The sequence below is a fragment of the Colletotrichum costaricense genome (genome assembly GCF_030867565.1).
Source record: "Colletotrichum costaricense strain IMI 309622 chromosome Unknown Scaffold_13.1, whole genome shotgun sequence".
In the NCBI taxonomy this organism is placed as follows: domain Eukaryota; kingdom Fungi; phylum Ascomycota; class Sordariomycetes; order Glomerellales; family Glomerellaceae; genus Colletotrichum; species Colletotrichum costaricense.
In genome coordinates, this window is record NW_026848242.1 from 411,325 (window position 1) to 437,740 (window position 26,416).

A 26,416-nucleotide genomic window follows, 5' to 3' on the forward strand; every position below is an offset into this window, starting at 1 on the left:
GGTACAAAAGAGACTCTTGGTATGGGTACGTGTGCGCTGGTCCAGACGCAGTTCAATGGATATCAGGATAGAAGCAAACAGGCATTCGTCTTCGTCGTGAGACTTAAGCACCCGGATTCCTTGCCCGAGCACGAGATGCGAGTTGATCCATGTGTTTCTTCCACCGAGCCTACCAGACCCCGTCTCTCCCCTGGACCACTGGCCCATCGGGAGACCCTGCATCATCGTCAACAGGCTCAGTTCCGCTGTGGTGTCGGAAAATGGGACCAAGTCCTCCCCAGGGGTACGCCGGGCTCGAAGGGAGAGGCATGTTAGAGATGGTTGTGGTAGGCGTGCCGGCTACGGAGAAGCTGGTATCTGAGAAAGCGCCGCTGGCTCTGCTGGGATTGCTCAAGCGGCTTGTCGTTGATGTGATGAATGTCGTGGCTGGGTCTACAGATGTCCAGGTTCCTGCGATGTTGTTAGATTGACTAAATTAGGTCGGGAGGTTCTGACTTACGATTTGTTCTAGCTGAAGACGTGCACGAACCTGTGAACCCTGCCGTCGACGCTATCGTGATATTCTGCCATCTGGAACTGCAGGAAGATCTGGATGAGTACGCGGTGTACGCTGTGTTGTTTGAAGATGATGGTGGGTAGACCACGGTTGGATCAGCCTTCGCCGTAGCGGAATTGATGAGAATGCTTGTGGTGACGACCTGAGTTACGGTGCCGTTTGTTACAGTGACAGTGTTGCAAGCCGAAGAAGCTCCAGATGGAAGGCTGGCAGAGTTGGTCAAAGCTGGGCCCGCCGACTCGGTAAGAGAGGGTTCAGAAGATGGCGCGGTGCCGGAAGAAACTCGAGAACTAGATGAGTTGAAAGGCGACAGTGTAGGTACAGGTAATATAGACACAGAAGAGAAGACGGATCCTGACATAGTCCAGGTGAAATGAGACGTTGAGATTGCTCCAGAGATGGTGGTTGAGTTGCTAAAGGGGGGTAGCGAGGAGGGATGACCAATAGTAACGGGTGGAGATCCCGTTGAGAAGGCCGTGCCATTTGCATTTGTGACCGTTGTCGTGTTTCGTGGAGTAGGCAAAGGAGCAGTGCCGGATTGCATTGTTGGTATACTAGTGGTTGACAACATGTTTGACGCAGTTGAGTTGGGCCACTGACTCCAAGTTGAACTTGGATCTGTCGGAGCACTGAATGGACCACCTGTGCCTCTCCAAGTGACACTGAATCCCGTGCCGGCCGAGGTGCCCGTTGCGCCTGGAGTTGTCGTACCGTTGAAGGTTGGGAAAGGAGGCAGGGGAATGATTGAGAGTGTCTGCGTAGTGCTGCCGTTTGCTCCGGTAGCGGTCAGAGTAGTGACAGGGAGTCCTGATGCTGTGGCAGGGATCCAAGTTGGCCTTGGAATAGCAGTGGCGTTTCCTGTTGTCGGGAATGGCGGCAAATTGACGGTAGACGAAGTACTATTGGATGTTTCTGAGGGCTCGGAGGTTTGAAATAACGTCCCTGAAGCCCATGTGCCACTTCCTGTAGGCCCGGATAACTTGGTGGAGTTGGTTGTGGGAAAAGGTGGTCGTTCACTTCCGATGGATGTGTAAGTGATGGCAACGGTTCCTGAGTACACCGTAGAAGGCGGCATACCAGAGCTGTTGATCGCAGTGGGCCAGGGGATCTGGGTTAAATTGAATGTGGGAAAGGGGGCTGATGCTGCTGAAGACGTCAAACTGCTTGTGGCGTTGGCTGTAGACGTCTGCAGGAGCGTCCCATTTGAGGACGAAGTCAGGCTGGGAGTCATCCCGGTTGGCCACAAAGTGATTGTGCTGCCTCCACTCACGGTAATGACTGAGGCCGTGAGGCCCCCGCTAGATGTCGAGTTGATCCAAGGAAACGATGCCGAGGCCGAGGCAGTAGTGTTTGATATACTAGTTGCCGACGAGGTGATGGCAGGGATTGAAACGGTGCCAGTGAGTGATGCCTGGGTGGAGTTGAACACTGGCCATGGAGGTAAAGTGGCCGAAGCCCCTATCGAAGTCCTATTGGAGGTTGCTGGATCCCCGGAATGGCTCGTTGCCATCCAAGTGGCGTTAGCACTCGCGGCCCATGTGGAATTTGGTAGTTGAGGAGGGGTGGCGAGCGTAGCTGTTATGCTTGTGGCATTGCCGATCGATGTGATGACTACTGTTCCCGCCGTGGAGCCTCTTGTCAGAGTCATGATCGTACTCGAGTTCCATGGAGCAGTAAAACCTGTCCCGTTCGCGGAGATCGTAATTCGAGCACCTGACACTCGACTGCTCGCACTTCCAGTCGGCAGTGTTAGAGTAGTCGTGTTCGACGCGGGATATGGCCCTGTTGCCCTGGAGCTATTGGCAGCCGAAGGAAATGTACCCGTGCCAGATGGCGCAGGCGGTGGACTTTCTTCACTAATAGAGGCAAGCGTACCGCTTGGCCATATTGTCGAGTTTGCCGGAAACCAAGGCGCGGCAGTGACAGCAATGCTTGTTCGGACGATGGATCCTGTTCCCGAGATGACGAGAGTTGAAGTAGGCAGAATCACTGTAACGACGGGGTGTGAGGTCCAGTTTCCGGTCGGGCTACTTGAAATGGTTCGGTTTACATGGCCATCGACCGTCGAGGAGTTGACTGGTAGAGCTCCCGAGACTCGAGAGCTTATTAAGACGCTGGTAGAGATGCCCGTACCAAGTGTGGTCTGAATGCCTGTGACCGGAGCACCTGATTGTGTGCTATTCCATCCGACAGTGGCCTGTAGAGTATGCGAGAGAGTTGTCAACCGAACGGTTCCGTTGGCGCTGAGAGTGACGACAGAAGGGACTACTATGAAGGAACTTACGGACACCGAGAAGTCAACGGAAGAAGTTCTCAACGAGGACGAGTTGGGTGAGTAAGTTTGGGAGCTGGTCACCGAGGTGGGGAAACCAGTTGAATTCCACAGCGTAGGCCACGGACTTTCCACAGGTTGGGTCAACGTAGAAGCTTGTTCCGAAGAGACGAAGAGAGATGTTATCGACGTGGATGTGTTGAAAGAGGCTGAAACTGGACCACCGGTGCCAGTCTGTATCTTGGATGATGAATTGAATGCAGAGAATGGCGGCGTGGGCGTGGAAGTGGCCGATGCTGAACCAGTCGAGGATACGGCCGTGCCGTTATTGACTTCGGACGCGGAGGCAAAGGTGCCAGATATGGTCTCCGAAGAAGCTGTCTGGTTGGCGCTCAGTGACGTTGCAAAAATGGATGACGTTGCGGTTCTGGTCGAAGTGTTGGCTGGCGGCCAAAGAGTCGACTCTGTTAAAAGTGATGATGATACACTTGAAGCGATGGAGCTGGATGAATTCAATGTCACAATGGTGCTAGCCACCTTTGAAGATGCAGTACTTGAAGTACTATCAGAACTAGGGGGGTACGTGACGGCATTGGACAGAGTGGTGGTAGCTCCAGCAGAGACAGTTAAGCTCAGAGTAACAGAGTCAGAGACGCCATATGTGCTGGAGTCGCTGGCGACCGAGCCGACTTCAGTTGAAGATACTACGCATGTCAGTCTGAGAGCAGTATCCGAAATACATAATCGACTGACCATGAGCACTATTAGCAGAGGATATCACGGTCGACGGCGGCTGGTCACCGTAAGAGGTGGGAGAGGGAGGCGGCGGATAGGTGTATCCATAGTCGTAGCTGGTGAATGCATCGGGATCTTGAGGGCTCCTCGCGTGATGTTCAACTTTGAGGGCAGTGGTGTGGGACTCGACTTTGTCCCGCTGCTTGAGGTCATCGGCATTGGCGGAAGCTGTCACGCCTGTAGCAAAGAATGGCAGACCGACTACCGTCACAAAGACGACAGTGAGATGTGAGGCTCGCATATTCGGAGTTTCTTCTGAAGCGGCCTCAGTACAAAGTTCGTAGGACACAATATGGTTGACGATCATACCTGGCGAGCCACTGCTAGGAGTATTCAAACAAACGAAAGTCGGGGATACTAGTACAAGTGAACGAATGAAAGCCGGCTCACTCGTATTCGAGTGACTGGGGATGGGCACAGGAGAAGAAACGAAGAAGGGGGAAAGGGCGAGAGAGAAGGGAAGGGGGGAAGACCGAGGTGGGAAAACGGGAGAAGGAACTTTGTATGTGTAAGTATCTGAAGAAGGGGACGACACAATTATAGCAGGAAAGAGCTCACGACTTGCCTAATGAAAGGAAGGTATGATGCCGGGAAGGTAATACCACCAACTGGCTTACACATGCTCCTCCTTCCTTTCAATTTCACAGCAACTTCCATATCTTTCGGGAATGCCTAATCTTGCAAGATACCTTCTGATTACTACAGGGCTCGAATGTTCCCACTTCATTCAGTCTTGCCATGAGCCGAAATCAGTTGCTGAAGCGGGCCGAAGAGAGGCAGCCGGATTATCATTCAGCTCTGTGGCCTAGTTTGGTGGGGAGCTGTGGAAGATACAACCTTTCCTATATTGGAATTCTTCTTTGGCACAATGTCAGAAGATTGCGAAGAGTAGAGCAGCTTGTACTCGAGGCTAACCAGGTGGTCACAAGAGAAAGATACCCAACTGCTATGCGACCCCCGAGCCGAGCTCGACACAACACACAGGTACGATCTGGCAGTATAATGATCAGCTCGCGGTCATCAACCACATTGAGGCCCTACATCCGTATTGGTGAAACGAGAAGAGGGATGGACTTCACGTTCGGTACTCTGTCTGCGGCATCCATCTGGTACTGAAAGTCGATGCTGATGGAGAGTTGCTGCATCACCAGTCTCGCCCCTGCGAATCTGAATCAGTTCCTGACCAGGATATCACCGAAGAGCACACATCGTGACATCTACTCGCATGTCATCAAGCACAGCGTGGTATGGTGGCAGTCACAGACACGGGACGTGGTCCCGAGGTGGTTGCACTCACCAAGGAACACCTACTAGTGACCTACCAGAAAGCCACTGGTCGGCGAGACTCGAGCGGCCTCTCCGGCAGAACCGATAACTTTGCCCCGAGTCTTGTCCCATCTTGACCATCCTCTAGTGCCGGACACGATTGCAACCAGTTGTAGTTGCAAAAGCCAATCTTTGACAGTGCATGTCATGCAGCTACCCGTGTACCTTGAAACAAGATTACCTGTTCCTGAAGCAAGTAGTACGCCATAATGGGAGGCTCGGAGCGAGGGCTCGCGATGTCTTGTCCTACTCGTTTTGTTTATGTTAGGCCCAGGTGAGTCTCGCTTGATTAGTAGCATGGACTGCTTCGCCGGAACACCTGTCAATGTGCCGTATCAGGTGGCGAACGTCTCGATTTGAAGAGCGATCGTCTAGCTGGTCGTCGGCGAAAAATGACAAAGCCGGTGCTGCAGTGTCTGAAACACGTTGCGGCAGACGAGATCAGGGCAAGACTTGAAGAGTGGTACATCAAGGATATCGTGATGCGCAGGGTTGTGATTCGTAAATTAATTATTACGGTAAAAGTTCCTTCTTCTCATGTTCGTCGGGGCCAAAACACACTGCTCCGTCGACTGTTACCAGAATTACGCTTCGCCGACTTTGCTTAGCGTGTCGAACAACGCCGTCTCGCCAAGAGTTACGAGTGCTCTTCAGCTGAAAGCTTCGGCTCTTGTCGCACTAGATCCGTCACTGCTGTCAAGATGCTGTGGCACGGGGATCCGGTCAAAAGAGGGGTCGGTATCTCCTAGTGCCAAGCCGATCCCGCCGTAAAAGTCAAAGGTATGACTCCAAGACGCAGTCATCCGTCGTTTACTCGGCCTTTTGTGCCGTCTCTCGAAGCGTGGGTGCGGTACTATCCGTCATGGAAGTATCCTTGGCCTCGATATCGGCGGCCCAAAGAGCAGCGCCGACTATAGATAAGCGTCAGTAGTTACTCAAGGCGAAAGTCCAATCCTTGTCAAACATACCTGCGTTTGTGAATGTGAAGAGAACGCTAGCGAAAGGGATCATCTCAAGGGCGGTTGCAACTAGGCCGAAGCTGTGACAGAAGTCAGTCAAATGCACACAATACATGCGCGGGTGGATACCAAACGTACGCAGTGTAAGGCCCGGCGTGTCTTTTCAGCCAGTCGGCTCTTCTGGAAGACGACCAGTTCTTGAGTTGGAAGTACTGGGTTGGATTGTCAGTACGATATCCGGGAAATGGAAAGGAAGAAACATACACGGCCGTGGACGGCTTGACCTCTACTGCGAGCTGCAGAAACGTTAGCTGTGAAATACACGGAAGCGGCCGGCAAGACTCACCCTGCAGAGAGATAAAGATGACGGTTCCCACGACAGGAATGAAGTTCAGGGGCAGGTAGATGAGGTATCTGATGAGTGCCTTGGGGCTGTATTTTTCAAAGGGACTCTTGAGAACCTTGCCCAGCTTCTGCATGGGGTCAGATCCGGGCCTGAGCTGTCTGCCTTCCCTCACAATTCCGTCCTCGTCTCTGAGAAGAAGAGTGCCGTCAAAGGTGTCCAGAATCGCGTCCTGGAGCAAAAATGATCGCGAGAGGAAGTTGATGATTGCCGAACTCTCGTTCAGAATCAAAAGGACGGTGGTGAAGACGGCTAGCGGGCCGTTCACGAAAACGAGGAGAGCAAGTTGTGGCACGTAGGTGAAGACGAACATGCCAGTGACGACACCGGCAGATAGGAGCAGGTAGGATCCGATGCGTGACAGGAGGGGCTTCCACAGTGTTCGGTGGGTTGCGAAGTAGATGATGCCCTTGATGGGGTACAGGTAGGCCTTGCTCTTGGCAGCATCGGCGACCAAACCTCTCGCCTTGTCGTAGTCCTCTTGCCTGTCATACGTATGTTAGATTGGGGCGCGAGCACGCGAGATGGTGGATAATACGAACAGGACTTCCTGGGCCTTGGTTTGCACAGAGTCGACCATCCTGTTCCTTCCGCCGGAGCTGGAAGCCTGGCCCTGGGAAACAGTTCGTTCGTCAGACATGATGGGATAGCTTTCGTCAGGGTGTCGTCTGAAGTTGCAGAGAAGGCTTTCGTAAAGTAAGTTGGTGCTGGTAGACGGAACGACGTAAAGATGGGGAAGCTGAGAGAGAGTGTTTGCGACGTGGCTTGGCCAAGGCACAGCTCTGGCGTATTTATTTAGCCCGAGGATCGTGATCTGACTCCTGCGTGCCTGCCAAAGGCAAGCTACCTTACCTATGGCAGCTGAGGTACGTAGAGCTAGCTCCCTCGCTTTGGTTCGGTGATGGCTGTATGACGTAGTGCTGTGGCGGGAGCTTGACTTCCCTGTGGCTACTTATGATGTGGCTGAACTCCGGACCAAACCCTCCGTGGGGAATTCTTGGCAGCAGCAGCGCAAGACACGACACGACATGGAGCAGATCAATTCTCCTTAGCATTGGTCTAGACATTCATCTGGTTCCCAGCACTGGTTCACAACTTCACAGCGAACCGCACCTCTGCGGCTGTTGATGCAATATACACAGGTGCAGATTGCAAGTCCTTTGGTCTTAGCTGCGCTCGATGCTTGCTAACGACAGGGGTCTTGTTGGTGCATAATTAAAGTACCGCCAACCAAAGCCAATTCCATCCTCACATATTCACTTTGACAGCTCCAATCAATTTAATAACCACGGACCGCTCGAAAGATTCTATCAACGCCAAATCTCAAAACATGGTCTAGCCTCCTTCACTACTATCAAGTTGCTTCTGGTCCTTCCCTTCTTGCAAGATCAATGACGAGAATTGGAGGCTCGGCCCGATCCCGACGAGCCCCTGCCCTCAAGCGTGGAGCTGGCCGGCATGATGGCGAGAGCCAGGTCTCCTAGCCGGCGGAAGGCGTCCTCCCGGGCATCGTGAGCGTTCTCAACAGCCTTGAAAGCGTCAGAGATACCGTGCCGAGCATCGCCCTGACCAGCGTCACGGTGCAGCTCATCAACCACGAGCCGAAGAAATTGGTCCGAAGGCCCGATTGCTTGCGGGTCCCGTGCCGCAATCCAGACTTCTCTCCCCAGGCGGCGCGAGGCTTTTGCCTTTTCCTCGTCGATTCTTCTGATATCAACCAATACCTTCGAGACCCTTAGGCCAGCTGTGTTGGAGGAACGGCCGCTCCGACTCGGTCCTGCAAAGCTCGGGGCGCACCGAATCTCGCCCATCACTTCATCGTCAGACGCCGTGTTGTAGGCCATTGGAGTGTCCTCATCCGAAGCCGCTGATTGATGATCGTCTTGCAGTTGTGTGTTGTGGTAAGCCCTGGTCACTCTTTCAACATGTCGATATAGGTCTTTGATGGCTTTCCGATCCTGGCATGTCATTGTCAGTAAATGTTTCGAAAGACAACCCAACTTTCTGCATTGAACTTACCCCGGCGAACTTCTCGCTCTCGCCATCAACCTGTTCTGCCAAAATGATTTGCCTGGTCTTCTCAATGATCTCCAGAGTTTGGGGCCACTGCTCCTTCTGAATCTAGATGGAGATTCAGCATCCCACAGCCTCCACCAAGAAACAAACTCCTACCATGAGACAGCGTTTGTCCTTATCCTCGGCACATCTGGCGCATTTCCTAACTAGAACGATGAAACGTAAGTAAGAAAATCGTGAATGAGAAAGGTACTTAACGCCACTCACGGTTTCTTTTACAATAGTAGTTCGCGACCGGCTTTTGCTTCCTGGGATAGACGCCAGTGTAGAAACCGAGGCATCGTAGGCACCAGCGGTTGTCCTCCTTCAATGAATTGGCTGAGGCTTCGGATCGGGGAACCATCTTTCTGAAGCCAATGCCAACTTTCGACTGATCTTGCTATTGTGCTTGGTACAGAGACAAGCAGCTCTAGGGGCCTGGAAGGAGACGGGCTTGATATATGCCTCTGAGAAGTCTACCTAAAAAGTTGAGGTCTCAAGACCGGCGCTTCCGAAATGCTTAGGTGCTTCTAGCTGAGGTCAGTATGTCCAAAAGAGACGCTTGTGAGGGCAGGCGGCTGACCGTCTTCACCCTTTCAACGCCAAGACCTGAAAGGGGTCTTTGAGAAATGGTCTAAGAATGCCTTTAAGCTGCGTCAGATGTCTGACAAGGAAGACAGGATGAAGGTAGCTGGCTTCTCGGCTTCATTCGCGGCTGACCCTTGTCTCAGGTACATCAACTGAGCTCCAAGAAAAGCGCACTTTTACAAGATCTACAGCAAATAATGAGGCATTTTCACAGTTCGCTTATATGCTTTGTCTGGCTTTCATGAGACCAATGAATCAGAATCTGGTTGTAGTATTATGCACATCATAACACATGATGCTATTAGGAATTCCGGACTCTTCGACGCTTTTAAGCGACCCTGGTTACCGTCAACGTCCAACAACGGCGATCTTTGACAAACTACGCCGCTTGTGCCTCAGCGATGATCACATCAGCGGCCTTCTCACTCGCCATGTAGATACCGAGAACGATATAGAACCCGGGAATCTTGGGGAAGATGGAGGCATCGACCACGCGCAATCCGTCGACCCCACGAACCTTGAAGTTGGAATCCAGGACAGCCAGCGGGTCGTCGTCGGCTCCAATAGGCGCAGTGCAGCTAGCATGATGACCCCAGGCCTCATCCTTGGCAAATTGCTTAAGGTCAGCCTCGGACGAGATCTCCTTGGGCGGCCAGATGCGCTCGAACGAGCCATCAAGCGGGATCAGGTTCTCAAACGCCTCAATGCCGTACTGCATTCCCTCGTACACAGCCTGAAGATCTTCCTCGCCACCTATGCCCTCGAAAAGGCTGTGGAAGGTGATGTTGGGCGTGTCGCGCGGGTTGGTGCTCGTCAGGTTGACTACGCCGGCGTTGTTACGGCTGTGGCCCTTGAGGGTAAGCCAGGTCCAGACGCTGAGATCGGCGAGGGCGTGCTCGGCATAATTGGGGAAGTAACCGTTGAAGTAGGCCGGTACACCACCGAGAAAGAGGTCCGGATTGCCATTCTCCGCGACGGAAGAGTGCTTGAAGTACCCGAAAGCAATGCCGTTGGTCGTGTAGCCGCCCTTTAGGCCGCCGATGCCCGACTGCCACTGAGAGAAACAGGGGTCCTCGCCGTTGTGCGTGCCGTTCATGTCGAGGAAGGTGCACTTCTCGAGGAGGGAGAAGTCGGTGGGCGCCTTGCCCACGATGCCGACTTCGTACCGGTCCTGCATGTTGCCGCCGACACCAGGGAGGTCTTTGACCACAGGGATATCAAAGGATTCAAGTTCGGAGGCAGGGCCGATACCACTAAGCTTGAGCAGCTGAGGGGTGTTGAAGGTTCCCGCGGACACGATGACTTCCTTGCTAGCGAACACACGCCCGGGGACGCCGCTGTCCTCCTTGGTGGCTCTGGGATCGGCACGGTACAGGCTCTTGCCGACGAGGTACTCAACGCCAGTTGCCTTGGGCTTCTCGCCCGTCGTGTCAAAGTTGACCTTGGTCACGAGCGTGTTGAGAGCCACATCCAACCTGTACTTCTTGGATCCGTCCTCGTTGGTCGCGGTGACAACGTCGAATATGAAGTCACGAGGGGATGAACGAGTGAAGGAAGGGTCCTTCATGGAGAGGGGAATCTGGTAGATCTTCTCTCCATTGTCACGGCCGGGTGAGTCGTTGTTGACATCGACGGCCAAGATCTCGAGGAGGCCGGTGACGGTGTTGATCACCTTGCCGAGAAGTGACTTGCCCATCGTGGTGGCAGCAGCGAGAACCAGAGACAGCACTTTTTGGTCTTGAACGATGAGAATTGGCGGGGTAGTTTGCGTCTCTAGCCATCCGTCGTAGCCGTGCACGGAGCTGTCGAGGCCGCCGGGGAGGTAGTGACACTTTTCGAGCTTCTTGTAGTACTCTCGCATCTTGGAAGCCTTCGGAAGCCATTACCGTCAGCATTTTCCAGCCATCGCCGAGGAAGTCGGTAATTACTCACCTCCCACGAGCTGTCACCAGTGATGGCCGCAATATTGTCCCAGTCACTATCCTGAGGCAGAATGGTGACAAGAGCATTGTGCTTTTGAGATTGTCAGCTAATGGAACACTAGCCTACGTCGAGACGACTTACCTGTGAGCAACCACCGAGGGCGCCGACACGAGGATACAAGATTCCCAACTGCTCAGACCCCTCTGGCGGGTCGAGACCAACATAGATCTCTCCATCCGGCTTTCGATACGACATCTTGCTGTCCCTCTTGGCCTGCTCCGGATCAGAGTAGTGGTTGACGAAGAAATCCCACGCGATCGGCTGATGTTGAGAAGCCAGAACGTGCAAAGCCGGAACCTGGACGGCCGGGTCTTGGCCTCGATCCTCGCCGGCGTCGATGAGCAGGACACTGAAGCCGGCCATGGCCAGGCGGGCAGCGAGTGGAGCACCGCCAGGCCCGGAGCCGACTACGACGTAGTCATACGTCGAGTTGTCTGTAGGTCCCGTGGCATTGAGGGTTGGACCAAGGGGTTGATCGAAGCTGGTTTATGTAAGCCAATGATTCGCACGACAAGTGTGTAGGTATTGACTGAGACTAGTTGTGAGAACTTACGCCGCATGGGCAGCCGCGAAAAGCGCCGCAACAGAGAAAAGGAACTTCATGGTAACATCCAATGAAGGTGACTGGAACGCAACCGAAAGCAAAAACACGATGAATGAGTGACTGGCTGGCGAGTTTGTTGAGATGCAAAGGAATGACTACTGCCAAATGGTTAAGAGTTGGTGGAACCAAGACAGGCGAAGCGACTCAAAAAGTCAGAACCTCAAACGTTAAGTATGGGTTCATGAGAACGCTCCTTTTCGGACTCATTTCGAACGCATCTCCACTGATTGGCGATGCTGATGTGATGAGAGGCATTATCTCCCGTGAAGCCGGCACGCTCATGAAGGGGGCACGAGAAGCGAGACATGGGGAGAAGATGCGTTGATCTGCCAGTTTCCTTTCCTAACTCGAGGTTGCATTGGCGCCGACGACTCTTTGGCATGCCTGTCGAGGATTCAACCAAGGTCGTAGACGAAATGAAAGAAAACATGGGCCCTGTCAAAAATGTCAAAACACCACCCCCGGATCCTGCTCCGCCAATGGGGAAAATTGCTGCCCACACCAATGGAGTTCTACGACAAGCAACTGTCCAACGGAACAAGCATGGCAGAACCTTGCTGAGCGAGCACAATCCGACGTGGACACATCCACAGCCAGGGGTCACGAATCGAGAAACGATAGCCCTACACTTGGCCCCATTGTCCGAACGCTCTTTGGACGACGGGAATGGAGATTCTAGAGGGGCCCATTGCTTCGATGCCACTACGATTCACGCAACGAACGACAGACGGGAGACAGACTGGAGACAGAACAGACAGATCAGGCGCGCAAGCACTTACCGCCTCCTTGTTGTCGGGTTGGCCCTGGTCTGAAGAACCGTTGATCTCACTCTTACTGCCGTTGCAGTGCATATACAGAATACCAGGAATAACGAAAAGCATGTTAGCGATCCCCTGCGGTTCATTGGCCACTCGCGAACCCCTCCTCTTCCTCCATTCGTGATAATTTAACCGCTTTGGGACTGAGCTCAACGGTTTAGACGTCGACAGGCGGGTGATGGAGAGAGGAAGAGATTTGGCTTTTACGTAGCCAAGTTAGCTCAACTGCCGCCGCTAAGAAATCGGACCACTCTTTTCGGAAAGTTTACTTGTAAGTTTGCTGGTCAAGGATTCTAGCGAACCGTTTTGGCCGGCATCTGCATCCGGCGCAGGCCACATCCAAGTCTCCTCAGTCTTCTTACGGAATTTTCCTTCTCAACTACACCAGGGGTTCGACGACGATCCAAAGCAAGATCGTCGGCTACAAGGCAACGCAGAAATGACTCGCCCACTTCAGAGCGACTCCAGAATGAAGAAATCCAGGGACAGAATCCTAGAGAGAGACGGACCCGAGAGCCAAGGATCACGGCAGATGCCGCCATCTATGTGATGAACTTGACAGGCGGAGGAAGGATGGCACGCAAGTCACGATATGAGGTTAAAAGTAACACCCCCTTCTTCTTCTTCTCTAAATCCGGTCTAGGGAACTCCGTCTCTCTCGGTTACGATTTACATACTTGAAAAGGAAACCCGGAATCCCGCTCGTGCTTCTCTTCCCCATCCTTTCTTGCTCTCTCGTACGACATCCCCCCTTCACAATATCGGTCGCCATGAAGCTTTCAGGCATGCTGGCGGCCACGGCCGCAGCCCTCGCGGCCTTCTCTTCAACGGCCCAAGCCGCGACTTCAGCTGCGGAAGCGTTGGCCATGGCTCAGAAGCTATACCCGGAATGCGCAGTAAGTATTGAATAGTGAGCGGATCTCCCGCGCTTAGCGTCAAGACGGTGGCAATTCTTTTGGCTGATCAGTGCGGCATCCCCATCTTTTCCCGACTACAGCTCGTCTGTCTCACCAAGCTTGTCCCGACGTCGGGTTGCCAGCTTACGGACACTGCGTGTCTTTGCACCAACGAGGAACTCAATGCCAATCTCTCTGTCTGCGTGTTGCAGGGATGCAACTATGAGGATGCCCTCAGTAAGTGCCTTTGTCTTGCTTTAGCTTTGAGACCGTATAAGGCATATTCTCAGCATCACAAATGGGAAGATTTGACTGACTCGTGTTGATGCTGCGCTAGAAACTAAGAATGGCTCAGCGACCATGTGCGGCCTACCTGTTCGAGATGATACTATGAAGCCTCCTCTCGTAGCGGGTGTAGGATTCGGTATAGCTCTCATCATTTACATACTCCGTATGTGTTCTGCTCTGCCTGGATGCAACAGAGAACTCAGCTGGGATGACTGGACCATCACCGCTTGCGTTCTTCTCACGATCCCGCCAACCGTCTTTGCCTTCACACGTAGGTGTTCCTCCATAAACACGTGTCCCGTGTAAGTTGAGACTGACTGATCTAGTTTCTGCAAATGGATTGGGAAAGGACATTTGGACTCTGCCCCTCCAGAACGTTGAGAACGTGCTGTTTGTAAGTGACCAAATCCACTCACACCTCGTCTCAACCAAGAACAACGACTAACACCAACGCCCCTCACCAACAGTTCTACTTCCTCGGAGAGCTCTTCTATTTCCTCGCACAGGCAATGAACAAAGTCTCTATCCTCCTCTTCCTCCACCGCATCTTCCAGCACAACAGCCTCGGCAAGGCCATCTGGGTCACAATCGGCCTCACCCTGGCCTACGCCGCCGCCTTCTTCTTCGCCACGCTCTTCCAATGCTGGCCCATCAACCACGCCTGGCTGCAGCTCGAGTCAGATCACCTGGGCCGCTGCAATAACATCCACCTCCAGGGATGGTTGAGCGCGGCTTTCAACATCGTGCTGGATATCGTCATCCTGGCGCTCCCCTTGCACCAGCTTTACCAGCTGCAGATGCCTTTGAAAAAGAAGCTCATGGTAATGGTTGTGTTCTCCATGGGCATCTTGTAAGTCCCCTGAGACACCCCTCTACTGTCATCCCACTATCTCAACAAAGGGACAAGACTAACTGGTCTCCCACAGCGTCACTCTCGCCAGCGTAATCCGCCTCCGCACCCTCGTCGTCTTCGCAAACTCGACCAACATCACGTACGACTACGTCGACGCGGCTTACTGGAGCACAATCGAGCTCTACGCAGGCATCATCACGGCCTCCCTCCCTGCCGTCTACAAGTTCCTATCTAGCGCCTTGTCCCAGAACGCCGCCTGGTCGGCTGTCAAGTCCAAGCTGTCTGGCGCATCGTCGGGCTCGAGGGGTACCGACAACTCGCACTCGGCGGTGGCGACTGGGTCCAGTGGTTTGAATCGACGGCTTACGCCGAAGAGGTCTGAGGCTGAGTTTGTGCTTTTGACGGATGTTGAAAGTGGCAAGAGTCAGAGATGGGACTAGATAGTGGACAGCTTGGAGATAACATAATCTTGCAGTAATGCACTGTACATAACATCATCAACTTCTCCTCTTACACGCGATATGTACACCTACCTCACCGAGTACCTCACACACGCAAGATAGTCTATACATCCTTTCTCAACAAGGTCCAACTGGATGGAACTGTTGGAGAAGATCAAGCAAGTATAAAACCACTTCCAGAGTGCCGTGGACTTTTGTGTCCACCAAAATTGCCAGATTGGGGGATCTGGACACCCAGTCGGTGGTCTTGTCGTTCGGCGAGCGGACAAGGTGATGGCCGCGAGGATCTCACGACCCATAAGAGGGTATCTCTGTCCCTTCAAGTGAATAATACGCAATGCTGCTCATCAGTGAAGGCAGACGTCTTCTGCGTATCCGCTCGTGAAAGAGCGAAAGATAGAGGGTAGTCAAGATGAAAAGGAAATCTCTTACTATAACTCATGTCTGCCTCGGTCCTTGATGATCGCCATTCCCTGAAAGACAATGTGCTGGACTCAAGCGCACCGATCAAACAAAGGGCCGCTGGAACTATAAGGAGCTCTGGGAACATGGAGTATTGTCTGTAGAAAGACTGAGACTCTTAGGATCTACCTGCTGTCGGTTTTTATTGGAACCTGGGCCATACAGAAACGCCAAGATTACAATTCCGATATGCGCTCATCCCATCGAAGCGCACGACAGATCACCGACGAAGGAGAAGACTAGACGCTGATGGTCATATTACCTTTTCCACCATTGACCCAGACGGATTTCTGCCCCGAAAGCACCAAATATCCCCGAGTCGACGCCGGTGTGTCCCATTCAACGACAGCCGTTCCTTCATCCCCAACGGTAAACTTTGCAGAAAACTTGCCCAAGCTCGTCGTGAACCCAGCCTCGGCTTCCAGGAGCTCGCTCAGCACAGGCTTGAGCTGCCACTCGCTTCCGCCGGGCTTGGTGACCCTCAGTCCGACAAGATACTCCGTCATAGTCGAAGTTGGACCACTGCTCCACCCATGAGCATGCGAGATATAAGACGGATCGTTCCGGTACCCGCGATCTCCTCGATAGCCCCATGTTCCATCGATGAGATACCCCTCCACGACGGTAGACTGCGTGCCGTTGGGGTTGTTCAGGTACCAGCCCCACGCGTCTCGGATAAGCTGTAAGGCCCGATCGGGGCGTCCTGTTCGGAAGTGCGTGGCGATCTCGATGCTGGATATGAATGGCGACACGTCGTTTTTGAGTTCGGGGCAGTGAGGACCGATCGGGGTCCAGTTTGATTCGAGGTAGTCGGACACCTTTTGCGCTTCGGCGCTATCTGCGGAGACGACACCAAAGGCGACTGCCATGCTGTTCGCGTCTTGTGGATACAGCGACGTGTTGTCGGGACTTTCCTTGAACGCCCCCTTGATTTCATCCCACAGCTCAGTCATGATGGACGCTTGCAGCTTGCTCGCGGCGCTTGTCCAGTCTTTCTGGTAGCTGCTCGCGTTCGTGAGGGTAGGAGACCAAGAGGTGATGTCGGCGCCGGTGCGCAGGGCTCGATACAATCTGGTCGTAGAGTTAGTGTTTCCCTTGGCCGAGAAGAACATTCACCTACAGCATGCTTGCTGAGCTGCGCTCAGTGGAGTATGTCCATCGGCCCCAGTCCGCGGCGCCAGTCACGTTCATGATTCCCTTGTCTGAGACTTTGCTTCTACTGAGGTTGATTGCTTTGAGGTACTTGGGCCAGATGGAAGTCATGAAGTCCGTGTCGCCGGTGTACAAGAAGTAGTTGTAAGTGCCAACCAGTGTCCACAGATGGTATGCTATGCTTGCACCGTCAGCTTGACTTCTTGTCACCCTAAACTTGTCTCGACTTACTGTCGCTATCCTTCGAGAGATATGGTGGACCGGCTTTTGGCAAAGTACCGTCGGCAGACTAACGAGCGACACGTTGAGTAAATTTCAATTTCATCATCTTTGGGGCAACTTACCTGGTAGTTGTAGATCGCCAAGAGGGCATTCTTCGTGCTCTCCATATCGCCGGTGCTCACAAATGCAGAAGGCACCGCAGTCCCCATATCCCCAATCCAGACCCAGCGATCACGCTTCGCTCCATCCAGAAGGACGGTCTCCCCGGGCCCAATGTAAGCGTCATTCTGCCAGCTTGTGCGTCCACTTGTCCCAGACACGCGACCAGTCTTGCCCGGCACGGAGTTCGTCTGGATGGTATACGCCCCGCTGTACCAGATCCTGTTGAGGAGCTCGTCGCTGGAGTGGAAGTATCCCTGATAGGCTCTAAGATCGGACCACGTCGGCTGGAAGCTGATCTCCAGACTGATATTGCGAATCTCCAGCGAGACGGTGGACGATGAGTCGAATGGCGTGAGAAATAAGGTCAGATACCGGAAGCCGCCGCGTAGCTTCGGATCGGGCATGATGTAAGTTCCCGCTGCGTCCGAGCTGATGTTGTATGCGAGAGCGCCGTCTTGTCCGGTACCACCATTCGAGTTGTCTGACTTGCGACCAATGTAGTTTTTCGCCTCTGTGAAAGCGAGGCCGAGAGTGGCGTTGGTGAACTGGGAGAGCTTGTAGTCGATGGTCACGATGCCACCTACTTCGACGCCAAAGTCGAAGACCAGGCCGTCGATTTGGCTGGAAAGATTGAACGGTGCGGTAAAATTGGAGATTGCAGCTCCAGATGGTGAGGATAAGATGTACTTTGGTGTGACGTTACGAGAAGTGGGAGCATAGTTGTACTGGTCCCAAACTCCTGGGAACGAAGCAGAGCTTGGCCCATCGCAGGTCGTGTTTCGCCAGCATTCAGCAGAACAGTAAGTTGCAAGAAGAGTTGTTGCCGCAAGGGCTCGAATAGACGGTTGTGATATCAGCATGCTGGAACTGGGTTTGCCGTTGTGGCTGCAATGGTGCAGAAGGAAGTGGTGCGACCTGGTCAAGTTCCGATGACACGAGGCATATCGAGCGCCTTAGACTTTATGCCGAGGCGGCTGTGGGAGATCATGTTCACGAGACAAGAAGCCTTGGTGGAATATCTTGACTACCTCCTTTGCGCTTCGACAGCTGAGCTTCGGCTGTCGTTACATTTACTTGCGCGGAGTCAACCTCAATTGAGTCCATCTTCGGTGTAGATTGCCGCGGATGACGCCAATCACAGCAGTTACAACCCAGGCACCGATACAGAAGCGGGAATACCCACGCATACCCCGGTCTAGCACTTTACCAGATTGAGGACAGAACTTCATGTCGGTCGTGGGGTTCCCCAACTTCTGCCTGTGTACCCCGCAATGCCTCTCCATACGAATTTGTACGGATACATCAAAGGGATGTGGGTTTGTTTCCTTTGGGCCGATGATGCTGATTTGCGTTGAACGTCCATCGCGATCAAACATGGGTTTGCTAAGGTGGGATGTAACCTCCATGCTCCCGCCCGGATAGCTCCAGGTGGACGACCGGACTCTGCTTTTTCTTCTTTCGGGACGAAATGATCCGAAGATACGATGGATGTCTTCTGATAGTATGAATTCCTATTCAGCGAGAGAGGTTCTGAGACGCCCTCGGAGATGCTGAGATCTTGTCTTGTAGACTAAAGGCGGACCGATATCGATATCTGACTTTGGGATTTCAGACGGATCAAGCCTCATCGTTGTCCTTTATCGTCGAAGATCAACATTGGGGCACGAATCTGAGTCGCATCAGAAAGTTCAGGACAGATGATGCATCGTTGGTGCAGAACCTCGCTGTCTAGAGGCGGGATGTTACGGCTCGTGGACCGAGACAGAAGAGAGAGACGGTAACTTGATTAAGACCCATCTATCGGTTTTTCGTCGCCATTAAGTGAACTGCTCTAGATCCATGGTGGCTGAAGGTATTCCTCGACGACGAACCTAGGACCCCTTGCCTCTACCCCCAATCCCACCTGAGTACTCGAAATAGAGGTAGAGGCAAAGATGCTGCGAAAATGTCGTCCGAGGCTTCGTGGTCCGAGTCTCAACCGATGGATTCTAGACAAAAGGGTGCTCCGAGGACCCGAATCTCCAACGAACCGTCCTTCCAGGTATTGGTGAGGGCCTGAATGGCCAAGTTAGGAAGAACTTCCTATCGTAATGAACTGCCTTACTTGATAGTTAATGACTTGGCCTTGCTCTTACTAGTCATGAAAGTCGGTCGCATCGAACAAGCAGCTTGAAATCTTCTCACCTATTTTGGCGAAATCACCTCATGACAACTCCCTCAGCTTCAACATCCACCGACACAGTCACCCAGTAAGCCAGCTACAACTTACACAAGCCCAGCAACACAATATGGATCGTCTCAGACGACTGCTAGTTCATCATAACCACCGTCTCTTCCAACGTTTTCGAACGGAAACAACAAAGTCGTCCTCTGCAGACAACGCTTCACCGATCCAGTCCCTCCCAAACGAGATCCTGTACCAGATACTCAGTTCCCTCCCGCTACACGACGAATTCGCTCTCTCTCACACCTGCAAAGGCCTTCGTATCCTCACGCACAGAGACTGGACCCTTGCCCTTATCTCACTCCCTCGCAACCACAAACTCGCCTTCTGGACGGGCCTCGCTTACACCAAGCCGAACCACTGGGTATGCAGCCCCTGCTGCTGTCTTCACAGGATTTGTACGCAAGATATCCCCGGAGCCAAGAGCCACAACCCCTTTCCCTGCCAGCAAAACTCTCGCCACATTTTTAATCCGAAGAACTACAAACTCCGGCATGCGCACGTACAGCTCGCTCTTAAATTGGCTCGTATGAGTGACAGCGGGGGAATAGACCAGAACCAGCAACGACTCCTTGAGGACATTATGGCGCCATTCACATCGCGAGTAGACGTACCTGCAAACCTCATCTCCACCACGAGCCGGTACGCCTTCACACCCAAGATTATCGAGGGCAGGTTCCTAATTCACATGGAGCACGAGGTCCGCGATAACCTCGAGGCCGGTTTGCTTCGGATGACCTGCTCCAGGCGCGTCTGTCCGCATCTGATGATCTTACTGGAGCCCAACGGACAGGTTATGTTCGACGACGACGGTGTGAACATCAACCAGTGGTTGGGCTGGGGCCACCCCCGGTATGTCAGTAGATACATGGCGTCCTCGGATGTCATGGACGGCATCCGCGTTGCGGTGGACGGGCATGGGTACGAGCCGATTGGCCACTGCAACCGTTGCGCGATGGATTACACAATCATTGCGTCGCACGGTGTTGTGACACTTCACTCGTGGCATGATTTGGGGGCGTATGGGTCACCTGAAAGTAACGAGTGGATGGTGCATATTCAGACGGCGGAGAATGACTCTTCTAGGGGACCGACTGTATATCATAAGCTTGGTAGTGTGCAGCAGATGTACTTGGAAGGCTGATAGACACCTTGCATTATTCTGAGGTTGCCTAGCGAGATAGCTCAGCCTCTTTTGAAATGAGGTTAGTCCAGAATACTCAGGTAGCTGCTCTGGTAATAGTATTACAACTCATGTCCTTGACCCTCAAAGGAAAGCAGACAGCTTCTTGAATACAGTGCTATAGACTGAAATGCAGATCCTATCTATTATCACAACGTCGTTCGTGCGCCATGCGTCCAAGCAAGTAAGGGTGCCCAGCTGGCTACTGCCAATGCTGACAGCTCAAGGATTCCGGCGGCAGAGGTCTATGTCTACATATAAGCAAAGTCTACTCCCAAACGATTCTCTAAGTAAGCTCTCAAAGCCACGTCACAGCTTCTCCTGTCTCTTCTTCCGCTTCTCCATCCCAACAAAATACGCTTCCGCCTTGGCAAGAACCGTACCAAGCTCGTCGGTGATCTCCGCCTCGACCAAGAACTTCCTAGGCCCGTCCATCCGCTTCAAGACCGCCGTGCAAGCCACCGTCGACATGGTCGGCACCGGCTGTATGTACGTGATGTTCAAGTTCTGTGTGACCTGCGGCAGCATCGGCATGAACCCCAGCAACTTGTTGATGAAACCGATCGCACCCATGCACTCGTCGAATATGGCCGCGACAGCACCGCCGTGGCACCACTCCTTCTTGAGCGTGCTCAGCCCATGGCCGAGAGTCAGGAAGCAGCGGACCTTGGTCATGTACAATTCGTCGAGGGGCCGGCTATCAGGAGGGTTTCCGTCGGCGCCCGGTGGTGGCGAGGGCATGTGGAAGCAGCCGATGAAGAAGGGCACCGTGGCCGCGCTGAAGAGTGTGGAGCCCCAGAATTCAAAGATGCGATTATCTGGGTCGAATTCGCGGCTGACGAGGGGTCTGGCGATGATGCCTGGTTCCGAGAGCACTTTGGCGCACCACGGTATCCCTTGGAAGTGCGCGATCTGATCATCCCATGGTTCCGGCATGGCGAGGGAGTGAATGGTATGCTCAGACGAAGATCAAACTGAGCGAGTCAAATTTGGAGCTATTTCGTGATGCAATGGTGAAGATCACTTATCCTTCCGTAGCTACTACCCCGGAACATGATGTCTGGTAGGGTCAGGACAGTTCCTAAATAGGACAGCTCTCGCACCTAAAGAGAATCAGTAGAATTGACGGAGATTAAAGCAGGTGCAGCTGTCCGGAGTGTCGCGATAAGGTGAGTGGTAGTCTGATTAGTGAACTTCAAGAAAGTTCTCGAAGGCCCATCAAAAGGCTAGGTTCACAAAAACTTAGATAGATACTGCAGTCAATTTCTAGTTTCTGAATCGTCAGAAACTCAAAGGAAATATATGCCGGCAGACTCAATTTGTAGCATGTGGTGGCATGACCTTGGCATGAAGCTCAGTATCACTAATCAAGAACAGCATGTCAACAGGACCTCGAGCCGTGGCCGGAGTTTCTGATTGCCGTCACTGTAGATATACGAGCTTTCGACGTGGGTTATCCACTCAAAGTGTTATCTTATCTTAGATTGACACTACGTTTGCTGCTCTTGGATCCTCCGGAGTTGCGACATCTGGGACGCCAAGGTCGCCATCCGCCAGTCTTTAGATGTGAAAACTAATGGCGAAGCTGGCTTGTACAAGATTGCTTCCTCAACTTACACTATAGTTCTCGGCAGCCTGCAGGGTCTTAAATGCCTCAGGAAACCGAGATTTGGTGGTACACTCAAACGGAACCGGGCGTCTGGCATCCAAAGTCAGCGACAGCAACAAACTGGTAAGAGTACAGGGGTATCTCACACAACGACACCGTCATCGACACATCCATCAACATCTATAGGGACATTCAACCCATCGTATCCCACCTTCGGCTCAATCTTCATCGCCCAAAGCACCGTCGCGATAGTGATGAAGAGATCCTCATTCGCAATCTGGCGCCCGACGCACAACCGGCGGCCAAACCCAAACGTGACGTGGCCCTGTTCTTTCGTCTCCGCTGCCAGCGGCTTGAGCTGCCCAGTCTTGGGATCGAGGAACCGAGCTGGGTTGAAGTGATGGGCGTCCGGGCCGTACGTGTGCGGATCGCGGTTCATGGCCCAGACGTTGGGGATGAGCAACGAGCCTTTTGGTATAAAGCAGCCTTCATACCATATGTCCTGTGAGAAAGAGTCAGGTTACTGAGAGATTGTAGGCGCAAGGCTGTGACTTACCTCGGAGCTCTGATGTGGAAGACCTATTGGATCGACTGGTCGCCACCGAAGTGACTCCTTGACCTGGACAAGTTCAATCGTGAGCGATGTCGTTTCACGCGACAGAGAGGAGTCTCTGAAAATCCGACAACTCACCATGGCTTGAATGTAAGGTAGCTTTCCGTAGTGATCGGCAAAGTTCGGCATCGCCTCGCGTCCCACGACGCGGTCCAGCTCCTCCTGGGCGAGCTGCTGAACCTCGGGGTAGACGACCATAGCCAACATCCACCACTCGAGCACGCCCGTGATCGACTTTGCCCCGGCACTGGAGATATTTTGTCAGAAAATTGATCACATCAAAGAGGGTCGGTATACCTCGTAGACGGACTTACATGACGCTCGCCGCGAGCCAGTTGATTTCCGTGTCGGATAAGTTGCACCGGCTCTGGTCCTTGATGAAGCTTTTGACGAGACAGTTGCCGCCATTGACACCTCTCTGCAAATGTTTTCAGCACACAGAACTTCCAAAAAGACCATAGGGGTCACCCATGCAATACTCACAAGTCTGGCCTCCTCGAACCAACTTCCAAAGATAGCAGAGTCCGCCGCAAACGAATCCTCCACCCGCCTCTTCCAAGGCGCGAATCTAGACAGAAAACATCAGCATCCTCATCACCGCCGTAGTGACTCCACTGTCCAATCTGCCAAATAAACATACTTAGATGGTACATGTCTCAACCAAGGGAAGACCTGACTCAAATGCGCACCAGGCAGCGCAGCCTTGGTCAACCGCGCGACAAAGTCCTCAAGCCAAACCAGCTTCAAATCGCTCGCAGACGCGAGGGAAGGCGTGCCGTATACCAGGTTCATATTCGCCGAGGATATCGCGCGGTGCAGGTGCGACAGCCAGTCCCGCGGGTCCTTGAGCATGTCCGCCGCCAGGAGTGTAGCCTCCTTTTGCTGGACGAGGCGGATGTCTGGGAAGGAGATGCTGCGCAGCGCTGTGTGGGAGGCTTTGCGCATGCGCAGCCACCTAGAGCGTCGTAGTGAGCCTTTCTGTTCTGCTTCCTTTGTGGATGTGTGAATGTAGGGGGCCATACATTGCGTTCTGGCTCTGGAAAGGCACGAAGCAGGACCCCGTCATCATGTCTATGATGACGTTACCGGGCCGGTCTGCTGTGACGGCAGCGCGACGATCCAAGATGTCGAACGAGGTCTTGAGGTCGTTGAGGACGACTACATCGCTTCCGGCAGCGGTGAAGTGCATGATGGTGCCTGATTTGGGTCGTGTTAGTTGGTTAGCCCGTGGAGGGAACCGCGGGACGAGCATACCATACGTCTTCATCCAGCCGCCAAAAGTCAGCCACGGATCTTTGAGGACGTCGAGGGCGTTTCCGAGGAGGGGCAGCCCTCTCGGGCCTGGCGGAAGACGCCGTCTCGGGCTTCGAGCGTATGTAAAGACGAGAAGGAAGACCGAGACCACGGCGAGAGCCGTGATGGACCTGTAAGTCCACAAGACACGTAAGAGAGCATCGGCGAACTGCATTCTGGCGGTCATGAATTCTTTTCAGCGAGGTGAGCTATCACTGATGGCGAGCCATTGTTCCCCTCTTATGTAGCATAGGTGCTTTCTCTTGATAGACCTCATATACGGCCAACAAGCCAACATAGGGTCAGGCTCCGCCGGACTTGCCGGCTTTCTCAACATCACCGTGACCAACGCCCTAGCCCGGTAGCCGTTCCAACAGAGCAAACGGTCCAGCGTAGAAAGTGTTCAGCTTTCGTAGCCTCCAGAATGTCTCGCCACTTGCATCCAATAGAGTCCTTAGATTCAAGAGTCGAAACATCGGTCGACGATGCGCTGCAATACAGGCGGAACAATTGGCCTGTTGAAAGAACGAACCCCCCCCCCCCCACGCAGGGAGGCTCAAGGGCTAGATTCTCTGCTTTCCCAAAGCGATTCTTGCCCCCTTTCTCAGCTCGGGCTCATCATGGGCCGGAGATATGCGCCGGACTTGGGAGCTTCTGAACTGAAGAATTCAGGGTTTTCGATATAAGGCTACGGCAGAGGCGTTGCCAAAGGTACATTAGTACCTAGTTAGTCCCGGGTTTGTGAGTTGTTTGCTCCCTGCGCCTATGTGTCTCTTATTGCGTGTGAGACCTGGCTGGATCACTTAGGTCCCAGCCAGCCTGCTTTTCCCCGTTGCGAAAGGTACGTTGTGGCTTGGGTGCAGGGATGAAGCAACTCTCTCCCAGACCGGTTGAACCAACAGCGGAGCTAACGATAGCCTGATCCGGGACCCGTGGATCTGGCCAGGTTGTAGTTCTCTACCAGAAATCGACTCCAGCAAACACATCTAAAGCCATTGAACCAATGGCGTGGTACAATTCGGAGGGGCTGAAGATATGGAGGGCTAAATACTCAGGTGTGGGCAGCCTCAGTAATTGACTGTGTCCAATCCTGTTGCGTTCCGTGGTTCCCAACGCTTGTTGGTCGCTACCCGCGAGCTAGGTATGCGAATGTTTGTCAAACAACGCACTTCAAAGAAGCTAGCGTCTTCGTTGGACACCACTTTTTTGTGTTGGAACCTCCCTATTGGCAATGAGGGACTTGAGACATGGCCGCGAGGAGCTACTTCACTCGGAATTAGAGCCCTGGGTGCCCGGGCCGCCAAACCACGAGCCGCCAAACCACGAGCCGCCAAACCATGATCCGCCTGGTGCCTCCGGCTTCCGGATCGGCAGCGCCTCCACTTCCCAATCGGAGCGGAACCCAGCGCGGTCATGTCAAGCCCGGGCCGAAGGAGCCCTGCCCCATCAAGCTCTGCGGATCAAGGTCCGCCGCACTCCGGTGACGTGTGTATGTCGGCGGAAAAACTAATCAAATTCTCTGGTCCACGTCGGCGCGACGCCGTGTCGGCCTCAAAAGGGAAACGTATCCAAACCGTATCTTCAACGTAAGTTTCCTCTATTATGGAGGAAATACCATTGTCAGGCACAAACGGAACGTTGAAAAAGACTAAAAGAACCAAAACGTCACTCGCAAACCCAAAAGGCTACACCCAAGACTGTCGTTCCCGCTTTACCGAAGAACTCAAATTTCGCCCTACCTCACCCTCTCTCGGCACACTCAACCTTTTCATCGTCAAGAGAGGGTGTGGACATGTTACCAAGAAGGAAGTAAAGGCGAAAAACAAGGGAGGACTTAAGTAGAAAGCAAAAAAAAAAAAAAAAAAAAAAAAAAAACAGAACGAGAAAAGGAGAACGGCCAAGATGTCAGTTCACGTCGGGTCGTCCCCGAGTCTCAGACGGGGCGGCACTTGTCCAAACCTTTGCCCTCATCTCGGGACGTTGCGATGCTTTTGCTTCAAAGGATGAGGCGAAACTTCTGACGTTAGCCATTTTGCCAACTTTTGCGTTCTACTCGCAGACGCCGCGATACAAGTAAACTCGGGACGACAGCAGCCACGGCCCTCGGCACCGACCGAAAGAACAAAAAAGTGATGACTTCTCTACGGTGCGTAAGTCAAGTTCTGTGTTTCCCGACGGAGAAGACACGGACTTTTGACCTTGAGCGGCTCGCCGAGAAGGGGTACCTCAGGTAGATAAGTGGACTCGCGATTCAGTTGCAAGGTTCTGGTACCTGCATCATCACGAGCGAATATGATAAGGTAAGGTAAAGTAGGCATGAGAATCCGCGCAACCATAAGGTAAAGATCGATAGTAGAGGGCAAAAGACCAAGGGCAAACAACCCGAAACCATGTTGCGGAAAAGTGCGTAAAAAAAAAAAAACATGATCCCGTTGCTAGACGAACTCCGACATACAGAATCTTTCATCTGTTGAAACCTTGAATACGGTGATTTGGAGGGTGGAGTTGACCTTCTCATCGTTGCGCTTGCTCATTCAGTGGCACACTTGCGAAAACCGACGATAAATCAACTCGAAACCAACACGCTGAAAGCCAAAAGGGAGATGGGGAAAAACGGGTAAAACGGCCTCGCAGCAACG

General features: G+C 53.1%; 10 protein-coding genes across 10 annotated transcripts; 3 read left to right on the top strand and 7 right to left on the bottom strand.

Moving 5' to 3' along the window:
* Positions 1-169: 169 nt before the first annotated feature.
* CCOS01_11578 (uncharacterized protein) lies at positions 170-3,864 on the bottom strand (the record flags this gene model as incomplete). The annotated part of the gene is made up of 3 exons (XM_060459731.1): positions 170-432; positions 500-3,532; positions 3,582-3,864. 3 exons carry the CDS (start codon positions 3,862-3,864, stop codon positions 170-172), a joined length of 3,579 nt encoding a protein of 1,192 aa, XP_060309562.1.
* A 1,895-nt stretch (positions 3,865-5,759) lies between these two features.
* Positions 5,760-6,951, bottom strand: CCOS01_11579 (uncharacterized protein; the record flags this gene model as incomplete). Its single annotated transcript, XM_060459732.1, has 6 exons — positions 5,760-5,860; positions 5,918-5,988; positions 6,047-6,120; positions 6,173-6,204; positions 6,255-6,796; positions 6,854-6,951. The coding sequence occupies 6 exons, from the start codon at positions 6,949-6,951 to the stop codon at positions 5,760-5,762; spliced, it is 918 nt and encodes a 305-aa protein (XP_060309563.1).
* Positions 6,952-7,699: 748 nt separating this feature from the next.
* Positions 7,700-8,730, bottom strand: CCOS01_11580 (uncharacterized protein; the record flags this gene model as incomplete). Its single annotated transcript, XM_060459733.1, has 4 exons — positions 7,700-8,269; positions 8,331-8,432; positions 8,484-8,533; positions 8,595-8,730. The coding sequence occupies 4 exons, from the start codon at positions 8,728-8,730 to the stop codon at positions 7,700-7,702; spliced, it is 858 nt and encodes a 285-aa protein (XP_060309564.1).
* Positions 8,731-9,333: 603 nt separating this feature from the next.
* Positions 9,334-11,540, bottom strand: CCOS01_11581 (GMC oxidoreductase; the record flags this gene model as incomplete). Its single annotated transcript, XM_060459734.1, has 4 exons — positions 9,334-10,824; positions 10,887-10,967; positions 11,019-11,418; positions 11,491-11,540. The coding sequence occupies 4 exons, from the start codon at positions 11,538-11,540 to the stop codon at positions 9,334-9,336; spliced, it is 2,022 nt and encodes a 673-aa protein (XP_060309565.1).
* Positions 11,541-13,129: 1,589 nt separating this feature from the next.
* Positions 13,130-14,836, top strand: CCOS01_11582 (CFEM domain-containing protein; the record flags this gene model as incomplete). The annotated part of the gene is made up of 6 exons (XM_060459735.1): positions 13,130-13,255; positions 13,357-13,492; positions 13,593-13,814; positions 13,870-13,937; positions 14,011-14,393; positions 14,470-14,836. The coding sequence occupies 6 exons, from the start codon at positions 13,130-13,132 to the stop codon at positions 14,834-14,836; spliced, it is 1,302 nt and encodes a 433-aa protein (XP_060309566.1).
* A 722-nt stretch (positions 14,837-15,558) lies between these two features.
* CCOS01_11583 (bacterial alpha-L-rhamnosidase domain-containing protein) lies at positions 15,559-17,715 on the bottom strand (the record flags this gene model as incomplete). The annotated part of the gene is made up of 4 exons (XM_060459736.1): positions 15,559-16,390; positions 16,440-16,647; positions 16,703-16,760; positions 16,816-17,715. 4 exons carry the CDS (start codon positions 17,713-17,715, stop codon positions 15,559-15,561), a joined length of 1,998 nt encoding a protein of 665 aa, XP_060309567.1.
* Positions 17,716-19,143: 1,428 nt separating this feature from the next.
* On the top strand, positions 19,144-20,223 carry CCOS01_11584 (uncharacterized protein; the record flags this gene model as incomplete). Its single annotated transcript, XM_060459737.1, has 1 exon — positions 19,144-20,223. One exon carries the CDS (start codon positions 19,144-19,146, stop codon positions 20,221-20,223), a length of 1,080 nt encoding a protein of 359 aa, XP_060309568.1.
* Positions 20,224-20,571: 348 nt separating this feature from the next.
* Positions 20,572-21,198, bottom strand: CCOS01_11585 (thioesterase superfamily protein; the record flags this gene model as incomplete). Its single annotated transcript, XM_060459738.1, has 1 exon — positions 20,572-21,198. The coding sequence occupies one exon, from the start codon at positions 21,196-21,198 to the stop codon at positions 20,572-20,574; it is 627 nt and encodes a 208-aa protein (XP_060309569.1).
* A 672-nt stretch (positions 21,199-21,870) lies between these two features.
* On the bottom strand, positions 21,871-23,952 carry CCOS01_11586 (uncharacterized protein; the record flags this gene model as incomplete). The annotated part of the gene is made up of 9 exons (XM_060459739.1): positions 21,871-21,961; positions 22,018-22,373; positions 22,428-22,490; positions 22,563-22,731; positions 22,799-22,902; positions 22,968-23,052; positions 23,125-23,439; positions 23,507-23,681; positions 23,739-23,952. 9 exons carry the CDS (start codon positions 23,950-23,952, stop codon positions 21,871-21,873), a joined length of 1,572 nt encoding a protein of 523 aa, XP_060309570.1.
* Positions 23,953-25,008: 1,056 nt separating this feature from the next.
* On the top strand, positions 25,009-25,854 carry CCOS01_11587 (uncharacterized protein; the record flags this gene model as incomplete). The annotated part of the gene is made up of 2 exons (XM_060459740.1): positions 25,009-25,266; positions 25,687-25,854. 2 exons carry the CDS (start codon positions 25,009-25,011, stop codon positions 25,852-25,854), a joined length of 426 nt encoding a protein of 141 aa, XP_060309571.1.
* Between the last annotated feature and the right edge of the window lie 562 nt (positions 25,855-26,416).